Below are 20,525 nucleotides of genomic sequence, written 5' to 3' on the forward strand. Positions count from 1 at the left end.
ACTGCTGCATACTCTTGTGTTGCAATAAAACTATAGGTGCACTTATCCTCATGGATAGGAAATTACAGTTGCGATTGACGGATTTGGAGGTGATGACGAGGGCTGTTTTGTATCCTTGCTAGAACGCTATTTTAACATTATTTAAAGTGCTGTTTAATCTGTGCCCCCAACGAATATGCTGCTGATTTTTTTCCTAGGATTGCTGATGTGATGCTTGGTCTCTCAGATTATTCATTTAATAGGAGGGGACTTTAACAGAGTAACCAACCCCAGTTTAGATCAATCTGTTTCTCATCCTGCTAAAACTCTTTCATCACGGACCGTGTGCAATCTTCAGTTTACTAATTCTGTTTAAAACTGATATCCCTCCGATTGCACTCGGATCACTCCAGTGCTATACACTTTCAACTGTAGCAGTAAAACCTTGTGAGCCAGTAGATGACGCTTTAATACCTCCTCGCTACAAAACTCTGAATTTTTAACACAAAATTGATTGAATTTCTAGTTTTAAAACTGATTCTGCGGAGAATCCACAGACACTCTTGGAGGTTACTAAATGCTTCTTGAGAGGTAACTGCACTTCATCTCTTCATATCTAAATTCATCTCAGAACAAACGTATCAGTGACATAGAACAACAATTCTTGGAGAAGGCACAGAAAAATACATTCTTGGAGGATAGAGCTAAAGCACTGAATGTATTAAAGGGTGAGTTTAATGCATTGTCTTTATCCAGAACTGAATTTATTATGCACCACACTAGAGAGAAATATTATTTTCAAGGGGATAGACAGAGTAGGCTTCAGGCATTGAGACTGAAACACAGTGCATCTCTGGTCTCTATCAATGCAATAAGAACAGAGAAAGATGTTTTAGTTTGAAAGCCAGAGGAGGTAAATGCTGCGTTTCGAGTATTTTATGATAATCTTTATACATCTGAAACACAGATTGATCATGATAATTGTAAAACATTCTTAAATAATTTAGATCTTCCTAAACTAGGAGCTGAAGACACTAGAAGGCTTGATGCCCCAATAACATTAGATGAACTTAAAATGACTATTAAATCCTTGAAAAAAGATAATGGCTTAGATGGCAGTCCTCCCCAACTTACTAGAATTTTGGAACACAGCTGGCCCTTTGATTCTGGACTCCATAAATTGTGCAATTAAAAGTGGATCATTTCATAGGGATCAGAAAACTACCCTGATAGCTCTGTTACTAAAGAAAGGTAAACATCCCCTTATATGCCCAACCTAAAGACCTACTTATCTAATTTGCAGTGATCTTAAATTATATGCCAAGGTGCTCGTTACCAGACTAGAATCATGTACCGGTTTTATGAAAGGACGTTTGGCTTCGGATAACATTCGGCGCCTGCCTCATGTAATTCATGTGTCTGATCCTCACCCTGCTGATTGTGCAGTTCTCTCCCTGGATGCTGAAAAGGCCTTCGATTGGGTGGAATGGGATTACCGCTGGCTAGTTTTGGATTTGTTTTAACATTGTTTGAGGCTTTTGAAAGGATGTCAGGTTACAAAATTATGTGGACCAAATCAACTTTGTTTCTTTTGAATTCTGCTACTAGGAACGTTATATTACCTCCCATCATCCTTCTAGATAAACGTTTTACATATCTAGGCATACAAATGTATCCCTCTTTACATCAGATATCTAGGCAGAATTGTAATTCACTGATGGAGGGGGTCAAGGCTGACCTTTTGAGGTGTTCTGCTTTGCAGTTCTCCTTGCAAGGTAGGATAGCTATAATCAAAATGAATGTTCTGCCGTGTATTCATTTTCTGTTTTCTATGTTTCCTCTAGCTCCTCCTCCAAAATATTTTGAAGAAGCCCACTAAATGATTTCAGTTTATCTGGGGGGGCAAGCATCCACGCATACAGTTAACTACTCTTCAAAAAGCTAAATTGTCAGGACTGGACTGTCTGTTCCTAATTTCAAGTATTAGGTAATCCCCCGATGAGGAGTTGTTTTTGATATTTACAATAATCTGTTACAAAAAAAATCTTACGGTTCCTTGTAAACTTATTCATAGAGTGTATGCAACTCCCTACAGAGGTTCTTGTATGAAACTTATTCCTGATTTTTCATGTAATAATTGCAACCTTGTTGCACCTGGTACTGTGCTTCATATCTTCTGGGATGGCTCAGTAATTGCAGCATTTTGGAAATACGTAGCCAATGTGCTTTCTATATTTTTAGGTTCTCAGCTGCTGCCAGAACCCTGTTTACTTTTGCACAGTGATGATTCACTAGCTGACCTTAATGCAATGCAATGTAAAATTCTGTTGGCAGGGTTGACAGCTGCAAAAAGAATTATTCTCAAACTGGATTGAGCCTGCAATGGTTGCAGCCTACTACTGGTTAACTGTGTTTAGAGATATTGTTCATCTGGAGCGGGCAACAACTAGACTAAATGGTGCGAGACCGGGGATAGTGGAGACGTGGGATTCAGTCTTCACCTCCCTTGACAAACTCATGCTGGAATGACTGTTTTCCTTTTTTTTCATCCCTTTCTCTCTGCTGTGTGTATGAGCTCATTTGTATAAGTTCTTTGTATTTGTTTTGCTTTGTCATGCTCTGTTTTATTTAGAAAAAATAAACAGACATAAAAAAAGGGGACCAGTTCATTATTCCTGGACAAATACAGAATGCAACGGAGCTAAAAGAATGCCTACCCAGAGTAAATAGCTAATTGGCAGGGCCAGAAACTTGTCAGGTGACCTTAGCTACTGGCTGGGTAAGGGAGTAAGAAGATCTGGCATGAAGTTATGGGCATGGTGATTATGCATGTCAGCAAGTCTAAAAGCCGATGCTAAAAATGATGCCAGGCTGGTACATTTTGAAGCTGGGCCAGGATCAGAGTGGTGTTGGTAAATGGACCTTTACACCAACATGTAATTTGCACCATATTTTGTTTAAAGTAAAATATAACTGTTAATCTTACAAAATAAGTAAGAAAGAACTTCTAAGGTTACTTTAGGACTCAGAAATGTGCCTACACTGTTTGTTACAAGTTACGCTAATGATTTAGTACACATTTCATTTCAATATGAGATCAAGATAAATGTGGTATGATGTGTCTTGTGCCCGTCACTGAATTCAAAATTCGGTCAAATCACCTGACCATACATTTCGAATAAGGCTTTAAAAATTTAAAATGTGCAAATTGGCAAATGAAAATTACAACAGTATTTTACTAAAGGTTCACCATTTTTTTCTGTAATTGTCGTCATGTTCAGTATTTTGCTACAGCACATTACTTGTATGCTGGATGTGAAAATGGGTTTAAGTGTTCTGCCTGTTAAATGAACTCTCACAGCCTTGGCGCGTGTGTATTTGCATAATAGCACACACAGACACTTACAGCCGTATTCTGGGGCTAAGAAATGGAGGTTTCTCTGTTCATCTCGGAGGTGTTTGATGCGGCCATGGACTGCATCTGGAAATACTGAGGAGGAAAAAATAACAAATACAAATCTGCATCAACTGACAATATTCGCCATTCATATATAAACTTGTGATTCTGCATTTCTTTTTGTAGAGGTAGCAACTCAATTAGTTGTGTGGCATAAATCGTGGTGTACACAAAATAATACTTGTAGTGATACCTCCACTAAGTCGATTAAACCATTGTAACAGTGTACAACTAGCAAGAGACAACTTAGTTGCAGGAAGGAGCAGTTACATGACTGTTGCTTTTAAACCATTGCAGATATGCTCTTTGGTGCTTGACATCAATAAAACAAAGAGGTAATTGTCAGCACTCCAACAACTACACCTTTACAGAATTTTAGTAGGAACAACCACAACGGTTAATCTTATCTATTTGCTGCTTTAAAGTATTGCAAATCCTCAACATTTCTACTAGGTAATTCAGCTTTCTTCATTCTAATGTTCTCTGCAGCACCTCTGTTGTACAGTGCATCTACTGCCTGCTTTCCCCAGTTTTTCCTCATCCAGTCAGGTCGACAGTACTGTGGGCTGGTGGGCAGAGGAAGACGCAGATTTGCGTGAAGTTCAGGAACAGACTCTTACCATTGACGAAAAGGCGATGCCAGACTGCATGGATACCAGCGGAGACAGGTTTGGAGGGTGGAAGAGATAAACAAGATAAACAGTTTAGCAACATGAACTGATAGATGAGAGGATTGCATAGTAGTTAACATACCCAAGCGTCTCCTTACAGCAGAAATGTAAAACCAAGCGCAACCAATATTGGCAGTGGGCTTTACCAAAATTGATGAATGTACACAAAATAGAACAAATACATTTCAGACATTTGCAGAGCTGCGAGGGCATGTTCTCAAAATGTCTTCTGGCAATGTGCCTGAATATAGCCCCTGCCTCTGTCCTGCGTGTAGTTGTAAGATGTGAACTAAGGAATAGAACTTTCATTAGAGGGCATGTTCGGCAGTCATCTACTGTGTGGTAGTGCACTGCAGCGGAGCTTCCTGATTGGTGGGTGAAAGTTCTGAGGTTTCTAACCACCGGTATACAGTACACTGTGTTGTGTTGCAGATGCTTGTACCTGAGCCGATCTTGATGAGGCCATTATGTTGGATGAAGATGGTGTCGCAGGTCAGGTTGCCATGGATAATAGGGGGGTCACAGGAATGCAGGTAGCTGTGAAATCAACACAGCTGACTGTTAACCAGCCACTTTAACCTCTAACCATGCTCCAGAACCATTCATCTGTTTTAGTGTAATTACTTCTCATGTACTTCTGTATATTATTTAATTTCATTGACACGCAGATGTCTATATTGATGTTCAGAACTTTGCACATTTCTTTAAAAAAAATATGCTCTATAGCAGGAGTTCCCAATTTCTTGGCTGAAGGCTCTCCATGACATAGGCATCCTGAGAACCCACACTCAAAGAATCTATAGAAAAGCAGTACCTTTGCTTTCAATGCAAACATAATTCACAGCTTTTTTGGGTGTTTTTCCTGAAAGTTGTGTTTTGAGGCACTCATTAGACAGCAATTCCAAGCAGATCACACACTACAGGTAATCAAGGCCATCTTTCTTTGTAAGCAAATGCAAACTGAATATACTCAGAGGCAGATATACTAAGATGGACCAGTCGCAGTGCAAACAAACCGCAATTTGCATTTTTCGTTGCAACAATTCACAAAGTCTACATTAACAAATTGATGCCACTGTACGTGTTGAAATTGTCAGCAGCTTTAGTACATTTCATTATAATACTTGAGAACTCTGACAGAAGTTGCTTGTTGTACTGATATTTGAGAAACGCTCCATTATTACTGTATTCAGTTGTACACTGTCTGATTGAAACATAAGCCTGCCTGTATAGGCAAGTAGGAGCGGTATGGTATATTTTATTATGTAATGGAAAGAAAATATAATAAAAATATAAGAACCCAAAAAACACACATTTGCAGAAATCCTGCATTTATTTATTTAAATAAAAAAAAATGGTGATTATTATGAAATGTATCAATATAGTTGCCTTATAAATCAACCCCATTTTGTTGTACAGTATATTGGTGCATACTGTTCACGCGGGCACAAGATGACATCAGTGCTATGTGGTCCTGATCGAGGGCATATACCAAAAAGTGCAGCAGAATCTGAAAACAGATTAATAAAGGTCTGGAAAGATGTATGCTATGAGAGAGAGAGAGAGAATGGGGCAGACTCGTCAAAGAGGTCAGCCAAGTAGAGAATAGGCCTGAAGAGATGGGGAGGGTTAAAAGTTGAAATTGGTTAAGACTCTCTTTTTGGTCATGCATGGTCTTCAGGCTAGACTTGTTACATCAGCAGGGGTATGATGTGCAGTACTCACCAGAGAGCTGAGAGGATCTGTGTGCACCACCTCTTCCATGCCTAGAAAACAAAGATTAACATTAGAAAAGTAAACAATTTCAAAATCATACCACATTTGCCCACAAAGCACATATAGCTGACAAAATAATACCAGCAAATACATGCTGCCCTCTCGTCATAGCTCCCATTATGAAAAGAAAAAAAAAATACACAATTTAAAACTGGACATGCACTGCAGCCTTATGTCCCATGCCATCTGCGTTGTTTACAAGCAATACAGTATAATTAATATGATTGACTGTGGGAACTCTGCTACAAGCCTCTGATTTGCTGAAATAAGGTTGGAGAGTTAAGTTGGTTTTATGCTTGCCATGCTCTGCTACCAAGAGAGAAAACTTGATTGCTGAAAGCTATCGGCTACCCTACCACAGTGGGTCATTCATTCAGATGCCACTGAGAGACATACAGTGTGTTCTGTTTCCATAAACGATTGAGATTTGTGACCCAGTGTGACTGCGCAAAGTTAAAATAAAAGATTAAATCTGCAGTATATTAAGTAATTTGTTGTCAAAAAACACTGCTTAATCTGTGCCGTAGACAAATCCTTTTTGACAGGCTTTAAATAAACACACTAATCTTTGTGCACATGGACCCATTTACAAATGTACACTTCTCCATGTGTATCTGAAAAAGAGAAGGACCTAAGGGGCTTGGTGGTCCAGTGGTTAAAGACAGAGGCTTGTTACCAGGAGGTTCCAAGTTCAATCAGCCACTGACTGACTGTGTGTGAGCCTGAGCATGTCACTTAACCTCCTTGTTCTCTGTTCTTCAGGTGAGATGTAAAACCAAGGTCCTACTGTAAGTGACTCTGCAGCAGTTGTGATGCATAGTTCACCCGCAAGTCTCTGTAAGTCGCTTTGAATAAAAATGTCTGCTAAATGACTAATAATAATAATAAATATATTAACAGTATAAACAATTCCAGTTTAAGATTGTTTATTGATGCTGACTCCTCTTAGTACTGGAGGAGAACTGGATTGAGCAGGCAGAGTAGTCCTGGCACTTAATATTAAAAGGCATGCCAAATGATATAGAGTGCTTGGATAGTGACAGGCATGAATTAATAGGAGAGGTTCCTTCAGAAGCCTCCGCAAGGAGTGATTTTCCTTTACAGTGTTAAAAGCCGCTCTTGCATTTGGCACAAAGGTGAACATTTTTTTTAAATCCTCAATAAAACAATGAATGAGCAGTGACGTAATTCTCTGTACTGAATAAAGGGAGTGACAGGGATTTGGGGCTCCCAAGTGGCGCATCCAGTAAAGGCGCTCTGCGTGAGCGCTTTGTGCGCCCTATAGCCTGGACGTCACCGGTTCGAGTTCCCAGCAGGCGGCGCTCAATTGGCTGAGCATCGCCGGGGAGGAGGGGTCTAGGTCGGCCAGGGTAACCTCGGCTCACCACGCACCAGCGACCCCTGTAGTCTGGCCAGGCACCTGTGGGCTTGCCTGTTAGCTGACCGGGAGCTGCGTTTTCCTCCACGCTGTAGCTCCTGGGCGGCTGCATGGTAAATCCGCAGTGTGTAAAGAAGCGGTCGGCTGACGGCACACGATTCGGAGGACTGCGTGTGTTCGTCTTCACCGCTCCCGAGTCAGCGCAGGGGTGGTAGCGGTGAGCCGAGCCTAAATAATAATTGGCCATTTTCAAATTGGGAGAAAATAAAAATCATTGGCAACGACTAAATTAAAAAAAAAAAAAAAAAAAAAAAAAGTGAAAGGGATTTGACCTGCCCAAAATTTGACAAACAAACTATGCCATATACATTCAGCATTGTCCAACCACTGGGTAAATTCACAAAAGAGGTTTTGTGTTTAACGTAAGCTTATTGTGCAAGTAGGTCTACACAAAGATTGCTTTTTATAGTAGAAAAATAGACATTAAGAAAGACTTCTAGTCAAAATTTTTACATTAGCAACATTGGAATGTTTTTTTTTCAAACCGTCAATGTCTGTCTGCGCGGGACCACTGGCTAAACAAGTATACAATGCAACTTCCGTTGTGTTACAATTAAAGGCTATCCTTTATAAAACACAATTTCAGATTCACCTAATATTACCATCAAAAAGTATTCGATTGGTAATATAAAGCAAGGACTGGTCTAAAATAAAAATAAAAAATTGTGGGATTGAGTTTTCCTAGGATACCCCTAAAGCTCATTGCAGGCTTGAGTGTCTCGCTTTGCTATATTCTTGTTGCTCTCTTTGTGTGGAAGGTGTAGTGCAAGAAATGACCAGTAGAGGTCAGTGATGCTTGGAAATAACAGTCAAGATGAACTCCACAGGGTGAATGTAGAAATACCCTGCAATGGAATGATCGTTCCGTTCAATACGGTTTAATTGATTGGCCAACTGTGAGCCTGCCAATCAGATGGATAAAACATCACATGTGGCTATCGGATGACTGTTTGGAAAGAATGGTTTGCTCACCTTACACATACTGAATATAAATGTTTGTTAAAAACAGTATTCCATTTGCCTGTGGTTTAGAAACTTATGATTTCTAATAGTTTGTTTCAAATGGGACAGAGAGGACATGAGAAATATCAACAAATATATTGGTGGCTTACATCCCCCGCCACAGCTGTAAAAAGAGATTATAATCATAAAATCAGATTGCCTCCACATATCCTCAGAGTCAGATGCTCCTAAACTGAAGAATGCCATTTATCATGTTTTCTGTATGGCAGACAGTTCCTCAAATAAATTACCTATCTAAACAAACACTAACTAGGCCAAGCAGAAAAAAGTCTGGTCTTTTGAACTAGTACAGATAAGCTCTTATCTATCTCCCTCATAGAAGCAACTCACAAAGATACAACTTACACTGAGAGGGAACACCCACTTCTTTTTAAATAGGAGATACCAATGCATCTCAATGCATCTTCTCTTTGCTCTCCACAAAACAAGCATGTTGGTCTGAACTGCTGAACATACACAGCAATGAACAGCCCTGAATGCAAGTAGGCCATACCTAGCAGTGGACTGAACTCAGAACTTTGTCAGTTACAGCAGATCTTACAGAATCACAGTAACTCTGACTCAACAGTGTGGTTTGGTACCATGTTCCACACACTCCTCACCTGTCTTCTGTCTGTTTCCACTCATTACCCAACTGTGTCCTTGGGTCCTGCTCTCTGTGCTGTGCTTGAAATGGTAACTTAGTTTAACTTTCTCCAATCCTAGGATTTAATAAACTGTGACCGAGTTTCCCTAACCATTCTTTGTTCAACGCTAAATAAATTCAGATCTTCATAACTCACACCTTTTAGCTCTGAAATAAGTCTAGCTTTGGGTGTTGGCTACACATAAGGGACAATGTTATCTAATGGAGTGTGTGAATTTGGCTTTGAAGGTTTATGCAACGGAATCTGTTTTCCGTGTTGGTGGCTAGATTAAGTGTTTTTACCTTTTCGTTCATGGTCTTGTGGTTTTTCTTGGTTTTCTTTAAGAATTGTTTGAGACTCCCTGAAGACATATACTCAGTGATGAAGATCACCTGGAGCAAGAAGGGGAAACAAACAGTCTCAGCTGAAGCGCTCGATGAAATTCAGCAGAACAGAAAACTGCTTTTTAGAAACACACAGGTATCTGCTTTCTATCACTATTTGTCAACATAGTTATTAAATGAATCAATTAAAAATACTGCCAGTTAGGGTTGGAAAAATAACGGATAGTCTGAATTCTATGGAAACACAGTATCATGAAAACAAAAACATGTAATTGCATTTAAGATAACTTTTTTTTATCAGTTGTGGCATATTTTCCCTACATTTTTGTTTGTGTACTGGTCTAGTTCATTTGGCATTTGACATATAAATCCTAAACGAAACATTCACTGACAAAAAACAAAAAAAACACCATTTGCTGATAAACAAGTAAGTAAATAAATAGATATATGAATAAATAATAAAACAGACAAAACAAGATGAATAAATCACTTGCCGTCTGAGCAACAGCTTAGCAGAGGAACAATAACGCCATTTATTCGGTTTTGGTTTGGAAGCATGAGAACACAGCACTAGTTCAGAAGAGAAACTAAATCCCAGGAAAAATGTATTTCCTAGTCCGCACTGATTAATTAGTTTCTCTTGTCGTTACTGAAAACATGGCACTACTTCTATTAAAATTAAAGGGTACATCATGAATAAACAAACAAAAAATCAATGCCAACAAAAGATTTTCAACTCCACTAAATGACAGTCTGGACACTGTGCTTAGCTTACTCTGGCTTTGCTTTCCGTCACATCTAGCCAGTACTTGTGAAACTTCACAATGTTTGGGTGCTCCACCTGCATCAGGTTTTCAAACATATCCTTAATCTTCTCCTGCAACAGAAACATGTCAAAGTTAAATGGCTTCACATTTCATTTTCAAGATTTCCTTTTATTTGTATGAAGTTTTCAGTCAGATCTATTGCTGCAGCTACGCTTGCGTTCAGGAATCGTCTTGACAGGATTCTGAAACATTGTGTTCCAGAAGGGTGCATTTAAGTGAAGACATCTGACACTACTGTGTAATGATGACATCATCAAGCGCCGTCATTGGAAAATACAACCTTCTTCAGTGCTTGCAGTGGACGTCGATGAAGAGGATTAGAAACAGTTTTGGAAAGGTAAGTAACATATATATTAAGCTCATTTTACTTTTACTGTTTATGTAAGGTATATTTCAGTGAATATTTAATTATGTTATTTGATGCTATCGCCTAGTTAATCACAGTAAAGCACCAGGGTGATGACGTAGCTGGCCTGCGTGCAGTGCCTGCAGAGATATTTCTTGAATCGTTCCAGAACGTGTCCTCAGAGCAGTTACACTAGCAAATATTCCTAATCTAACTCCAACTTTTGAGAGGATGAGAGGACACGTTCCGGAATGCATTTGGTAGTTTACACGAGCAAAATCTTCTAGAAGACATCCTGTTGGCTGCTCGTTGGGGAATATTTGTGCAAGTGAGCACACCTTACCATTCTGTCAAGCAAGACGATTTACAAAAATACCACAACAAAATCAGGATTATGTTGAAACATATATTGCTATGATACAAACAACTTGGGACGCAGTCAAGATAAAGTAATATGATTCTTATAAACACTGCACAGTGTTCTTTTCCCCAGAGAGGCCTGGATAGAATAAAGTTTTGGAACCACTTGCCAATGTTAGCATCATTCATCGGCCGATTAAAATAGCTGTGACACCACTGGCTTCAGTATTAAAAAAAAGACTTGGCTCGGTAAAGCTCCCTGGGACTTTAACAGGGCCTGGATACAAATAAAGTTTAACTAAATACCAGTTATTAACAGTAGAATGATATTGTGCTGAATTAAAAACTGGAAACCAACAAGAATTCTCAAAAGTCTGTTTGGCTTTTGTTTCTTTACCATTTTGAGGAGACTGGAAATGACTTAGAACCAGTATTATAAGAGGCCTGGCTTCTTTAACAAAATTAGAATAGAATTAATACTAACTTTAATTGAATTAATCAAAACAGACTTTAAACCAGAGAAGAGTACCCAGTGTCTTCTTTATCAGTACTGCACAGTGGTCCCCCTTTCACACAACTCAAAAGGGCTGTTAATGCTATGTTACATTTTTAATTTCAGATCGCTTTCCCATTGGAAGCATAGCATTAGAGCTACTGCTTCACTTCACCAGTGAATCCTAGTTTACAGTGGCCAGAGCTTCAGTTCCTATACCAGCTTGTAAAACAGTTTTTCACCTATCTTTTGCTCAGGGGAGTAGCCTGCAATATCAATAATACAATGGAAAAGTCAGACTGCTGTACCTCATGTGCTTTAAAAACCTTCTTGTCAGAGAACTGGACCTCGTTCCACACCACCTCCACTCCCTCCTCAGTGTCCATGGCCAGGAAGGCGCTCTCCATGCCAGGCACATTGCCTTGGTTTACCTGTGGGGAGAGGCAGAGACACAACAGGTCAACTATGGTTGGAGAACTGCTGTTTCACACAGTCATATTGAATTCCACATGAAGCTATAACTCAATAGCAAAAATATGAATACAAATAAATGACAAATAAATCACAGACTGGTTATAGATACTGATGCTGGAGGGGCTGGTTCTTGCTAGAGAGGAGGTAATCTCAACCTACTAAATCATTGGACTTGATATGCCTTATTACTGTCTGCAAACAATCTGGACAATTTCATAGTGTAATAACCAACAACAACAAAACACAGTAAACTCCATTAAAACAGACTGCCTCGACTCACTACAATTAAGACAGCAGAACAGAAACCAATCCAGAATCTGACCATTTTAAGACCCTTGGTCATATTTCCAAAGTATTTTCTCCAGTTTTTAATTGATTAACTTTTTTTTTTTTTGAAAGGAGAAAAGAAAATCATGCAAATGTTACAAAATGAGAAACAAACACCTTTGGAAAGCTTAAGAAAACTTGGATTATATTACTTAGTTGTCTGGTTCAAGTGTTGTCAAGTGGACAGGTGTCTGACCTTTCAGAAAATAGCAGTTAATTCATTAAAGACTGGAACAGCTGAATGGATCTAAATGGTGTCTGATCTCTCCACCAACATTTAGATCATTAAAATTAGACCTGCCCTGTTTTTTTTATCAGACAGACAACTGCTAACACAAAACACATAACCTTGAAACACAAAGAGCTCTATATGAATTACCTAAAACAGTGGCTGTATTTAGACCAATTAAATAGACCCCTTAGGAATAAACTAAGCAATATGATATCAGAGGAGGTGATGTTAAGAACTCAGTCTGTTCTGATCTATACAATACAAACCTGCTACTATTTAATCATCTAAATAAAGTTGCTTACTGCTGAAAGAGTTCATTTATCACTACAAGGGCACCACAATTTATGAGCACAGGTCATCACAGTGTGCATCATCCCACTGGAGAGTGGCTGGACCTGACTGCCAGACAGAGGCATGAAAACACTGCTTTATAATAACAGAAGTGGCTTGTGCTTTTAGAAATCACTATGGTCCAACTGTAAACAGTCATTATCCTAACTGCACTGTACTCCCACCATAATTACCTTCAGAGACTGCTAACTAATGCAAACTGAGCGCTAGATTTGACACGTCTTTATTATTTCATTTTGAAGTTACCTTATTCTGGAACTGCAACTCCAATTATACAGTATGCAAAATAAAGTTAATAACTGGTGGCAAGCCACAGTAAAGATGCTCTGATGATGATGTTGTCTGTGTAAGGTAACGGTTGCAGATACCATAATACATTATATATTTTTTAATTGAAGGCTTTTGCCGCTGTATTTGTGCTCAGGACAAATGCTCGCTTTAAGATAGATGAACAGACTTCAGTGTGTTAGACAGCACCCGGGCTTAGAGATACCAAAATGAAAACCAGTTAAATCAATTATTGATAGGCATGGCTTTTAATTTTCAAGCTTCTCAATTAAATCAAACAATTAAACAATGGAGCTATCTGCCCAGTATCACAGGCTTTCCTTGCACATTGCTAGACTAAAGCTCTTCTGTATTTCATTGTGAGAAATGGTATAATCGATACACATCCATGTTTTATTTGAAGGCTTTGTTTGTTTAATGTATTTATTTATTGGGGACACATACAATTATAACACTTACATGACCAAGATGCACTGTGCTTTCAATTTAGCCAGTAGGCTAATTTCCATTGGCAGTCCCAGGCAGACATTGACGACAACTGTAATAAATCATCTACTCTAAACTATAGCAACCTCCTATTGAATATTTGATTAAAATACATACAACATTAAAAGTCATAAATGACCTATTAAAGTGCATAACAATAAGCAGCTTACATAATCAAGTTGTATTTATACTAAAGTAATACAAAGATGACTACAAAAGATTTAGAAGTGAGTAGTTTTTCAAGATTTACAATTATACTGTAAATACAGTATAATTGTATATCTCGAAAAACTACTCACTTCTAAATCTTTTGTAGTCATCTTTTATTACTTTAGTATAAATACATGTTAATTTGGATTCATATGATGTTTTTTTCTGACTTTATGTGAACGAAAAGACATTTTCCCATTTTCCCATTGGAAATAGTGATATTTTGAAATATCACTGTCCTGGTCACAAAAGCAAAGTTTGTGGGGAATAATAGCCATGTTCTATACTTTTGAGGCATAAGCATTTAGGAAATAACACTTACTACCCAGGAACAAAAATTGTGTTACATAGTGTTATTGTTGATTATTAATTATATGAAATATGATTAGGAAACTAGTAGCTGACTGCACCTCTACCTGGGCTCAATCTATTGTAATTTCTTCATGATCATCAAGACTGTTTTCATGTTGTCCAGGGTATTTTGCCTGCTGCAATTGTTCAAACTCACACCACTAACCCACTTTCCAGACTGGCGGCACATTTTCTACTGGTGTTACCAATACAGGAGTGACTAGCTATGACAAATGCTACTGTGGGAGCAGGCACATAACTGGTTAAGAGCTACCTTTATTTACACAAACCCAAACTGCTAACTTTGTATGTTTATAAGTACTGTAGACCCCCATCAGAAATCCTAATCCTGCTGTTATCTCACAGAGTCAGATTTCAAAGCTTATATAAAACAAACATTCAACAATAACAGTAGATCCTATCATATTCAATCCTGTAAGATAGAGTACTGCCCTCTATTAACCGATGGACCTCTAGCAGGCTATTTACACATGCTGGTACTAGTTGAGTGCTTCAGATGGAAACTGATCAATGCACATTTTATTAGGAGTCTAAAACAGTACATTTAGATGTTAGCAGGACAACATTTATTCAGTTGCATATAATTAAAAAAAAGATGGTGCTTTTGGGGATTCAGTTTCACTTTTTACATACAGTCACTTCACGTAAAACAAACTGCATCATGTTCAAGAAAGGAAAACTAGAAAACTCATAATTACTGTTTTTACCAACACCCAAAGCCAGTTTGTGCGTGTGTGCTTTTGTTGTGTCTTGGGTTGACCCGCACTTACAGTGCAAAAAAACCTGATTTCTTTGGCATGGACTGAGGAAGCATAATATGAAATGTTCTTGGAATGCTGTTGTATTACATGCCTTGTATGTAATTTTTCTTTGTATAGTATAGGTGCAATACTGTACTTTGGTGTTTTAGACACACTCGTATACCTGACATCCATCCATCAACATTAACCACTTACTCCTTTACAGGGTCGCGGTGAGCTGGAGCTTAACCCAGCAGAAACAGGGCGCAAGGCAGGACTACACCCTGGACAGGATGCCAGTCCATCATAGGGCACCACACACACAGGGTAATTTAGAGTGACCAATCAACCTGAACAGCATGTCTTTGGACTGTGGTAGGAAACCAGAGTACCTGGAGAAAACCCACATGAACACGAGGAGATGATGCAAACTCCACACAGACAGACCCCTAGGCTGGAATTGAACACAGGACCCTGGCGCTGCATGGCAACAGCACTAACCACCATGCCACCCTGCTGCCCTGTACCTGCCTATTCATTTATAATGCCCCAACGTTAATAAAGCAACTACAATATAGTATAATGACTCCCTCTGGTACGATACTTTCACCTGGAACCAGTTAAATCGGATTTGACAGGTTCTACTTTAAATTCATAAAAACAATCTCATAATGAATGTCAGTTAGTTTTCTTCCTGTCACACACCGTGTATTGAAGCAGTATTGTACTCGTCCTTTTTACTCATACTAATTTACAGCTATCAGCACATAATGGCAACAACTTCCTTTTTAAGGGGTGAAATGTGTCAAGGGACGCTGCCTGTCCCTTGATTTGCAGCTGTGTGAATGACGCACGGTGACGGAGACAGACTCTGGACAGATGGAGGAGCGATCACAGTCAAGGCGAACACAGAGCATACAGTATGCGTGTAGCAGGAGTCATGACTGCCACTAGCCACGGATGGATCCTCAAGCAGACTCCATCATCTAGTGGATCAGTGAATGTTTTTCTGTGCTGCGGGGATGGTCAATAGATCCCTGACTATAAGCTTGCTACCTGTGGAACATCACTGCAATCTTCAATATGGATGCCCCTGCCAGTCAAAGTGAAGTAAAGCAGTTCTAAGCAACTTGAGACTCTTACGCCCACCCTACTGTGATTAGATAAGGCAAAGAAGCAAAGGTTGTTTACTTCTTTGAACTGACACTTTAAATAGGATTATATCATTAAAATCTTTCATTTCTATTTTGGTTTTTAAAAAGGAAAGGTTAGCAAAATCAGGAACGCATGACTGCTAATAAACAGCACCGAGGTTTTGAAACATAATTTGGCCTTCATTTTTTTAAAACCAGGAATGGATAAAAGACTCCTATTGCATAGTAGTTTCACCCGTTCCAGGTTTTACTATGAGCTTGATTAGCCACAGTGTCGGTGACAAGCTTAGGAATGGATCAAACTGCTGTGCAACAGGAGTCTTATTTCCACCCCTTAAAACAGTTATGTTATTATCCCTTAGCTGAAAAACTTCTTTACTGAGCTGTGTGGTAAGAGTGTTGCTGAACTCACATGTGTTTGAGGGTCCCAAAAGTAGCCCTTAGGTTAGCTCAGGTTGCTCAGCCATACCAAACGAGCAAGATGGGCCGAATGGCCTCCTCTCGTTTCTTAGATTCTGACAGCATTGCTTCACTAAAGAGATTTCCGTTGCAAAGTAAGGTGTATTTATTAAAAGGCAGTTTTTTCTGGAGTTTAGCTAAAATGACCAGTTTATGCCACTGACTCACTCACATTGTGACCTTGGAGCTAGTCACAAGCTTGACAAATTCTTGAATGAAAATGAGATTGTTGCTTTTACTAACAAACTATCCACCAGAAAAAGTACGGAGGAAGGGGAATGGTGGGGGATGGCCTATCTTCAAGAAACCGCTATTCCCTGTCAACATTAAAAGAACGAATCCCACAAAACTAGGTGCTACGGTTTGTTTCTACTGCATACTGTCTAGCTTTCTCAGAATTGAGAACTACAGTACATTTTACCCAACTGGTAATTGCAATTCTTTTTTTTTTTTTTTTATATATATTTTTTTTTTTTTTTTTAATCGCCAAAGCAAAGCATGCTTTAGAAAGTGGCATATACAAGATTTACCAAACTGTGGACAAAACTGCAGGGCTGTAGGCAAAACGACAGCAACCAGTAGCAAGTTCTAACATGAATAACCTGCCCACTCGGTGTCCTGGAATGGTTTTTATTACTTGGAAAAGCATTGTGGAACAATGACGATGTTGATGATATTGCAGATATTTCAAACCCTTCAGTATAGATCAAAAAATGTCTGGTGCTACAAAAATTTAAAAGAAGGAATATACAATACATAGGCACTCTTCTATTGTATGGGCTTGTTATTGTGGTTTATCAGACACAGCATCCACTCAGGTAGTCAGATTTGGGTTGGGCAATTCTGTACAGCTGTCCAAAATACAGAAGTAAAAAAATAAATAATAAAAAAAGACACTGTTTACATTGGCCAACACTATAGTATTGGGAGAGGACACAAGTTGATAGTTATCTAGTAACTGGTTGCTAAGTAACTCCATGGTATATAGGCTCAAGGAGACGTAGCACAAATTGTAGGGCTCATCCTACTGCTTAGCGTATAACACTTTCCTGGACAAAATGCCTATCAGATATCATTAAATGCAACGTGTTGAATTTCATAACAAATAAACAAACATATAAATAAATTAATACATACATAAATAAATATGATAATGCCTTTTAAATATAATACTAAAACCCTCCTACTTGACCCTGATTTTTTGTTTTGATTTAAAGGATGTGAAGCAGTTTTGCTGGGGCTAAATGGAAACTTTTTACCCTACACATTTCCCACATAATGAAACAATGATACAGCAACTGGCTGCGTGCCAGATGGAAAATCCCACTGCCAACAAGTGCCTGTGTCAGCACGCTGGTTATTGAAATACTTACTGTAACAATGACTAATTTAACCTTCAACAAACCATGGCAATGTCCCAGCTCCTTTAACACAGCAATGGTTTGCTGTTTTTGTAACATCACATGTGCACTGCCACTACAGAAAAGGACTCAGGCAAATCAATACGTTTGAGTCAGCCAGTTTAAATCCCACTGTGCCTTATGCTGCTGTATGGAGGTCTCATGCAGTCTTTGCAGTTCTGTGTCATGGTACTTGTATGCACTGCTGTTCTATACTACTACAGTATGCATACTGTGTATATGGAGCACTACAGAAATATGGGACGATCAATTGGTTAAACTGCTAAATCATTACGGGTGAAAAATAACCAGGAGTTGCTGTGCAACTGGACCACCAGGGAGAAAGAAAATGATCTAGACATTTGGTAAAACTAAAAGAATACAATTGATGACAAACATTTTTCTTTAAGACAAACGCTTTATCTAAACATGCCTCTAGCACCAAAATGATACAGCATCTATTATGAAAGCTCAAGCAATGCAACTCTGCAATGGTCTGGGCAGATAACACGGTTGCAACTTAATAAAATAAAATAAATACAGTACACTGCCCGACTAAGATAGCATGTACATAAATGCAACTGTTGAACTACAGGAAAGGCAGCAATAAAATAAAAAAAAATTGAAAGGACATGGAGTAATCAGGCCAACATGTAAGCAAAGGCTAATCTGCATGATGCTAAGGTCATTCCAATCACAATGACACAACTGTTGTTAATAAAAGAATAGCAAGCATTGTTAATGAGGAATCATTTCATTTTGTAGGTTGGTGCACAAAAGGCTTTGTTACATTCTCATTGTTCCTGTCCCGATGCCACTGATCATTTCAATTGGTTTGTATTTTTTAAAATGCAGAAAATAGTAATAATAATAATAATAATAATAATAAATCTCTTGACTGGTGGTTCTGTCTAATTTATGAGGCACAACTATCTTGTTTCCCTGGGGTTACACAATGTAAAGGACTACTGGGGTAATCACTCACATCTAGCTCAAATAACAGTCACTCACAAACTGATTGATTTGCAAGAGGCAAAGGTTAAACATCCTAACCAGTCTGTTCTGACTGGCCTATATCCATTAACCTGATCAGTACTATATGTAGCTTCAAGGTGAACAGCAATATAGAATACAACAGCCGTACAGTTTATTTGTATATATTGCTTGTAGCCACATCACAAAAACAAATCAAACAATTTGTAACAAAATGTCATTTAAAGTATATTTCAACTTTTTTTTAATAACATGGAAATTGAAGACAAAACTTCTCACTAAACTAAAAGTGGTAGAGAGAGAGAAGCACTGCAAGACAAAGTGAAAAACTAAACTGATTTTAGATAAATATTTTTTTTTTTTAGAAGGATAGAACATTTTAAATAAATACAGTACCTAATGACAGCTAATTAGGTCAAGTTCCTACCTTTCAAATGAGCCATTGACAATCACTTTAGTACTTGTTGAACCAGAGAAATTATGTTTGAAGTGATGAGTGTGTCAGTGAAACTGCAGTGAACAGTGGCGACATGTGTTAAAAAAAAGAAGCACTAATGTTTTAACAGACATTTTTTCCCAGATTTCATGTAAATCGCATATTTTTTCCTAGATTTAACAAATAAAAATCCAGATTTAACTAAATACATGCAGTGCCTATAGAAAGTCTACACCCACTTGAACTTTTTTCACATTTTGTTGTGTCAGTGCCTCAGAGTTTCATGCTTTTAAATGAGGATTTTTTTTCCCCCCACTTATCTACACACCATACTCCACACTGTTAAGGGGAAAAAAGGTCTTATTGAGAAAAAAATTATATATTAAAAATACAAAACTGAAAGATCGTAATTGGATAAGTCTCCACACCCCTGAGTTAATACTTGGTGGAAGCACCTTTGGCAGCAATTACAAGCTGTGAGTCTGTTGTGATAGGTCTCTACCAACTTTGTACACCCAGATTTGACAATATTTGACCATTCTTTAAAAAACTGTTCAAGCTCTGTCAAGTTCCTTGGAGCGTTGATGGACAGCAATCTTCAAGTCATGCCCCAAATTTTCGACTGGATTTAGGTAGGGGCTCTGATTGGACCACTCAAGGACATTTACCTTTTTGTTCCTTAGCCACTCCAGTGTAGCTTTGGCTGTGTGCTTTGGGTTGTTGTCATGCTGAAAGGTGAACTTCTTGCAGACGGCAACAGGTTTTCCTCAAGGACTTCTCTGTACTTTGCTCCATTCATTTTCCCTTCTATCCTGACAAGTGCACCAGTCCCTGTCGATGAGAAACATCCCCATAACATGGTGCTGTCACCACCATGCTTCACAATAGGGATGGCATTCTTTGGGTGATGTGCTGTGTTGGGTTTGCACCAAACATAACACTTTGCATTTAAGCTAAAAAGTTCCATTTTAGTTTCGTCAGACCACAAAACTTTTTGCCACATGACTACAGAATCGCCTGAGTGTTTTTTTGCATACATTAAAACAAGATTGAAGATGGGCTTTCTTGAGTAATGGCTTCCTTCTTGCCACCCTACCATACAGGCCAGATTTGTGGAGTGCTTGGAATATTGTTGTCACATGCACACTTTGACCAGTCTTGGCCATAAATGCCTGTAGCTCTTACAAAGTTGCCATTGGCCTCTTGGTAGCCTCTCTGATCAGTCTCCTTCTTGCTCAGTCATCCAGTTTGGAGGGACGGCCT

General features: G+C 38.6%; 1 protein-coding gene and 1 long non-coding RNA gene across 3 annotated transcripts in view; one reads left to right on the top strand and one right to left on the bottom strand.

Moving 5' to 3' along the window:
- LOC121314407 (nuclear receptor-binding protein 2-like) overlaps positions 1-20,525 on the bottom strand; it is a 72,664-nt gene that overhangs the window by 14,868 nt on the left and 37,271 nt on the right. For both annotated transcript variants that reach the window (XM_041247644.1, XM_041247643.1), the window contains exons 3-9: positions 11,649-11,771; positions 10,090-10,191; positions 9,273-9,362; positions 5,833-5,873; positions 4,550-4,644; positions 4,057-4,080; positions 3,386-3,469 (exon numbers count right to left, since the gene is read on the bottom strand). In XM_041247644.1, the coding sequence (XP_041103578.1) occupies positions 3,386-3,469; positions 4,057-4,080; positions 4,550-4,644; positions 5,833-5,873; positions 9,273-9,362; positions 10,090-10,191; positions 11,649-11,771 (559 nt within the window). The remainder of the gene's footprint in view (positions 1-3,385; positions 3,470-4,056; positions 4,081-4,549; positions 4,645-5,832; positions 5,874-9,272; positions 9,363-10,089; positions 10,192-11,648; positions 11,772-20,525) is intronic.
- Positions 6,681-15,154, top strand: LOC121314409. The gene is made up of 4 exons (XR_005950100.1): positions 6,681-6,720; positions 9,316-9,450; positions 10,343-10,478; positions 15,047-15,154. It is a non-coding gene; the product is annotated as an uncharacterized LOC121314409 (long non-coding RNA).

The sequence above is a fragment of the Polyodon spathula genome, chromosome 4 (assembly GCF_017654505.1).
Source record: "Polyodon spathula isolate WHYD16114869_AA chromosome 4, ASM1765450v1, whole genome shotgun sequence".
NCBI classification, from domain to species: Eukaryota; Metazoa; Chordata; class Actinopteri; order Acipenseriformes; family Polyodontidae; genus Polyodon; species Polyodon spathula.